Here is a 4387-nt window from a genome sequence, read left to right as displayed (position 1 = left end):
GGGAAAGAGAGAGAGAAAGAAATCAAAGCTGTAACATCCCATGGTGAAATTTCATAATACCAGAGTTAAAAGAAGGTCTGAAAATCTTCCAGAGAAAATAAAAAGCATCGTAAATGTTCTCAACATTCTCAACTAATTGCTAGAAGTCAAAACAATACAAACTTAATTTTATCTGAAAACAATTTTAAATTTATATGATAGCCACCTAAACTACCATTTAAACAATAAGGAGTAGGCCCTTTCTTAAGAAGCTAATGAAGGAAGTTCTTAAGCAAAAAGGAGTAGTCCACAAAAGAGAGAGATGTGGAATCCAGGAAAAATCCACCAATACAAGACTACAATGAAGAAATGCCACAGGTTAACAGCTGTGAAGATTATTTATGATATAAGACCTAGAAATAACCCACATTGGAATAAAAAGGAAAGTAAGTTCCAAGAAGGAGAGATTGTAAAGAGTAAGGCGTGGGGGAACTCAGATCACATGACAGGTGGAGTATTTGGAAAAACTGGAGAACAGGAAACAAACAGTAAAAGGGAAAAGGAAAGGCAATTATTAACTCAAGGAAAATTTAAAGTCTTTCAAGAAAAGAAAATAAAGTCAGCAGTGAGCACTATTTACACAACTGTAAAAATGTAAACTCAGACTTCAACAAAAACTGAGATTTAATCTTATTGGGTTGTTGGAAAAGTCATGACATTTTTTTTCTCTTTTTTTCAATGCAAAAATATGTCTTTTCAGACGACTCAATAGGATTGAGAGTGGATACATGAAAGATATAAAAAAAAATGCAATAGGTAGTATCTAAAACAAATAAACCATGAGACAACTATGAAAGCATATTAGCTAAACAATGGCACTGGGTCCAGTAGGTAGCATAGTGGTTAAGATGCTGGACTCCCTCCCACATGGCTGACAGTGGTTCAAGTGCCAGTCTGGCATCTTGAAACTCACGCCAGGTGCATGTGTGTGTGTGCCCAAAGTCCAAAAGGAGAATGGAGGAGAAGATATTGTGGCTTGACTATCTCCCCTGGGGCAGGGGGCAGTATTTCTCACTTTCTCTCTCTCTCCCTGTCTTTCTTTGTCTCTCCAGTGAGTGCACAAGCCCTATAGCAAACAAACAAACCAAAAAAACTCTCTCTAAACAAATAAACAACAACAACAAAAGACAATAGCACTGGTCTTACGGCCTAGTAAGTAAGGGAGCCAGATCCCACATGGCTGATCACTTGGTTCAAATTTCAGCCTTAGTGGCTTGAAAAACATGCCAGGCACATGTGTGTATATGCCGCAAATCTCCAACAAAATAGAGAAATGAAGAAGGGTTTACAGCATGGCTATATCTCACTGTGGGATGCTTTCTCCACTTTGCTCTCTATCTCTCTGTCTCTGTCTGGCAAGCTTACATGCCCTCTGGCAAAAACAAACAAACAAAACAATGGAAGTGACTAGTGCCTCTGAGAAACAGATTTGAGAATAGAGAGGAGTATGAGATAGAATAAGTTGCTGGTTTTTATTATGAGTCTTTTAGTGTTACACAAATTTAACTATATCCTTCATAAAAATGAAATTTAAAAAAATTTTAAAAGCTTCTAGATATGGCAATAACATTAAGTCGGGTTTTTAGGTACATACTTTACCCTTAGGGAGGTCAGGAGTGTATATACTTCACATGCTCCAATCCAAGCCTTTGTTCCCTGTAACCTGTTATTAAGTTGACAGGCCCCCTGAGGGTCAAAGCCTTCTTTCCATGCATCTTCGATCATAGATTGAATTTTTGGAATACAAGGAATGGACATACCTAAAAACAAGTAAGCATGTTACATGAGTTACTAAAGTACTAAACAATATAATTCGGCTGTATATCATATACTATAGAGGAATCTATAACAGTTTTTAAGACCATTATTCCTTAAATTTTCTATTACAGGTTGAGCATTACTAATAAAAAAACACAAAATCCAAAGTGCTCCAAAATTCAAAACTTTCTGATGACAAAACACCCTAAGTGGAAAATTCCAAACTCGGTATCATGTGATGGTTGTAGTCAAAACACTGCAATACAAAAATACTCTATGACATTACCTTTGGACTATGCACATAAGGCATGTATGAAATGTAAGTGAATTTCACGTCTATTCTTGAGTCCAATCTCCAATTAATCTCTCGTTATATATATGCAAATATTCCAAACTCCACCAAACAAAATCTCAACTCCAAAACAATTCTGGTCCCAAACATTTTCGATAAGGAATATACAACATGTATATCAATTTATTTTCTCCAACCCAAATTCATTATTTCTTATGAAAATATTCACTAAAATAGCTCTCCAATCATGTCTGCTATACATGAATTTATTCCACATCATATGTATTTATCAGATGCCAAATTCAGAGTACTATATTTTACATACCTCTCAAGCAGTCATCATAAACATCATTTTGTAATAATGATGAAAGTAACATTTGGAAATTTCTGTAGCCACAACCCCAACCTTTGTCACCTAAAGATGAATGATAGTGGTCCACTACTGTAGAAAGCCACACACGCCTCACATCTGTGGCAGTATTCTGATAATACCTATGAAGTGCCTCAATAATTCCTAAAATAGAAAAGAGATTGAAAAGATTTAGAAGGCTGTCTTCTCCTCTATTTCGGTATCTTATACATTTCTGTATCAACCTCTTTCGCAAGCTCCCTATCTAAACCCTGTCAAATTCCAGCTCCTTCTTTACCTTCTTACTGCTATAACCTTAGCACATATCCTTGCTTGTTACTACAATCAAAGACTCCTAACACTAGCATACTACTGTATTGGATTAAACTGTTTGCCTTTTCATTTCTGCATCAGCAAGGCCCAGCACATAAAGTTGTTGACTGAATATACTTCTTATTTCCCAATTTTGTTAAATACACTACAGAAGATCACTTAGTCCTAGTCAATTTGGTCCCAATAAAAAAATATCAATAGCTGTCTGATGCCTACAGAAGATTTTTATCTAGGGTAATGAAATCCTCAGCAAGCTCTCCTCAAACTTACCTTTACTTCACACCATTCCTTTTGTCCTAATTTTGGCCACAGCCGGAGTGAAAACAGTAAATACGTTTTTGCCTATGGAGTTTTAATTCAATTTCAGTATTTGCTAATTATTTTTTATATATCTAGCAGAATACTAAGAACTGAAGATAAACAGATAAATGTGATCACATTCCTTGAAATCTCATGAACGCAGACTACAATACTATAATATGGATAAACAAGACGTTAGGATAAGGTACAGACTCCATCCCTTTTCTCATTTTGGTATACTCTTCTTCTGTTTTGAAATCCTTTCAAGGATCAGATTCTTGTCTTGATAGCCCTCTTACTGACTCTTTCTCTGAATACTCACTGCATTTATCTTTCATGCCTCCTTGGTGCTAGCCTCAGTCTGCTATAGCAGAATACTACAGTTCTTTTGTGTGTATTTTATCTCCTCTATAGACTATGCGAAGCTTATGAGTAGGTATATCCTTTTTGTATAGTCCATGCTTTCTCACATGGCACCAAAAAGACAACCACTAAATACTTTTTTACTTGAATGAAGAGAATCCTATAAAAAAAAAAAAAAAGAAAGAAACCCATTTTTGTAAGGAGGGAAATAAAAGGTTAATAAATCAAAATAGGCAGATGAACCAATAGCTATAGCTGTGCCTGGTACCACAAAGAACAGAAATACGAATCATTATAACCATTTCTAAAGAACTTACAAAGATAGAACTTTCATTCTTGAAAAATTAAAATCATAAATAACCCAAGACCAACAAATGGCATAAGGGTTATGTCATTGGACTCCCATGTAGTCAACCACAGCAACTTGAAAATCACACTGGCCACATGTGTATGTGTGTGTGTGTGTGTGTGTGTGTGTGTGTGTGAAATCCCAAGAGGAGAATAGAGAAGGGATTGCAGCATGGCCATCCCCCCTGCAGGTGATTTCTCACTTTCTGTCTCTCTGTCTCTCTTGTCTCTACAGTGAGCACATGTACCCTGTGACAAAAATCTCTCTAAAAAAAAGAAATGATATATAACTGAGTACTAAACGTTGTGGCATGAAATGGGTTCTCTAGAAATTTAGAGAAAGTATGATAAATCTGACTTTTAGTATAATAGTTTGATGACTAGAGACAGCTCTTTAAGAACAAACGTGGAGGGACCAGCTCCATATCTAAAGACCAGCTCCATATCTAAAGTCACTGGACTCCCATGTAGACTACCACAGTTTGAGTCCCGGACCCAGTGGCTTAAACTCACGCCGGGCACGTGTGCACGTGTGCTCAAGATCCCAAGAAGAGAACGGAGGAGAAGGGATTGCAGTGTGGCCATCCTCCGGGGGTGGGGGGTGG

The 4387-nt window shown here is 36.7% G+C and overlaps 1 protein-coding gene across 2 annotated transcripts in view; it reads right to left on the bottom strand.

Annotated features, from left to right (window-relative positions):
* The window catches only part of ZUP1 (zinc finger containing ubiquitin peptidase 1), a 27908-nt gene that overhangs the window by 10307 nt on the left and 13214 nt on the right, over positions 1-4387 (bottom strand). For both annotated transcript variants that reach the window (XM_006157877.3, XM_006157878.3), the window contains exons 6-7: positions 2415-2603; positions 1634-1799 (exon numbers count right to left, since the gene is read on the bottom strand). In XM_006157877.3, coding sequence (XP_006157939.1) covers positions 1634-1799; positions 2415-2603 — 355 coding nt within the window. The remainder of the gene's footprint in view (positions 1-1633; positions 1800-2414; positions 2604-4387) is intronic.

This window comes from Tupaia chinensis, unplaced genomic scaffold (genome assembly GCF_000334495.1).
Source record: "Tupaia chinensis unplaced genomic scaffold, TupChi_1.0 Scaffold000563_1, whole genome shotgun sequence".
NCBI classification, from domain to species: Eukaryota; Metazoa; Chordata; class Mammalia; order Scandentia; family Tupaiidae; genus Tupaia; species Tupaia belangeri.
Note: the sequence above shows the minus strand (reverse complement) of the source record. Positions and strands in the feature narration are given on the sequence as shown.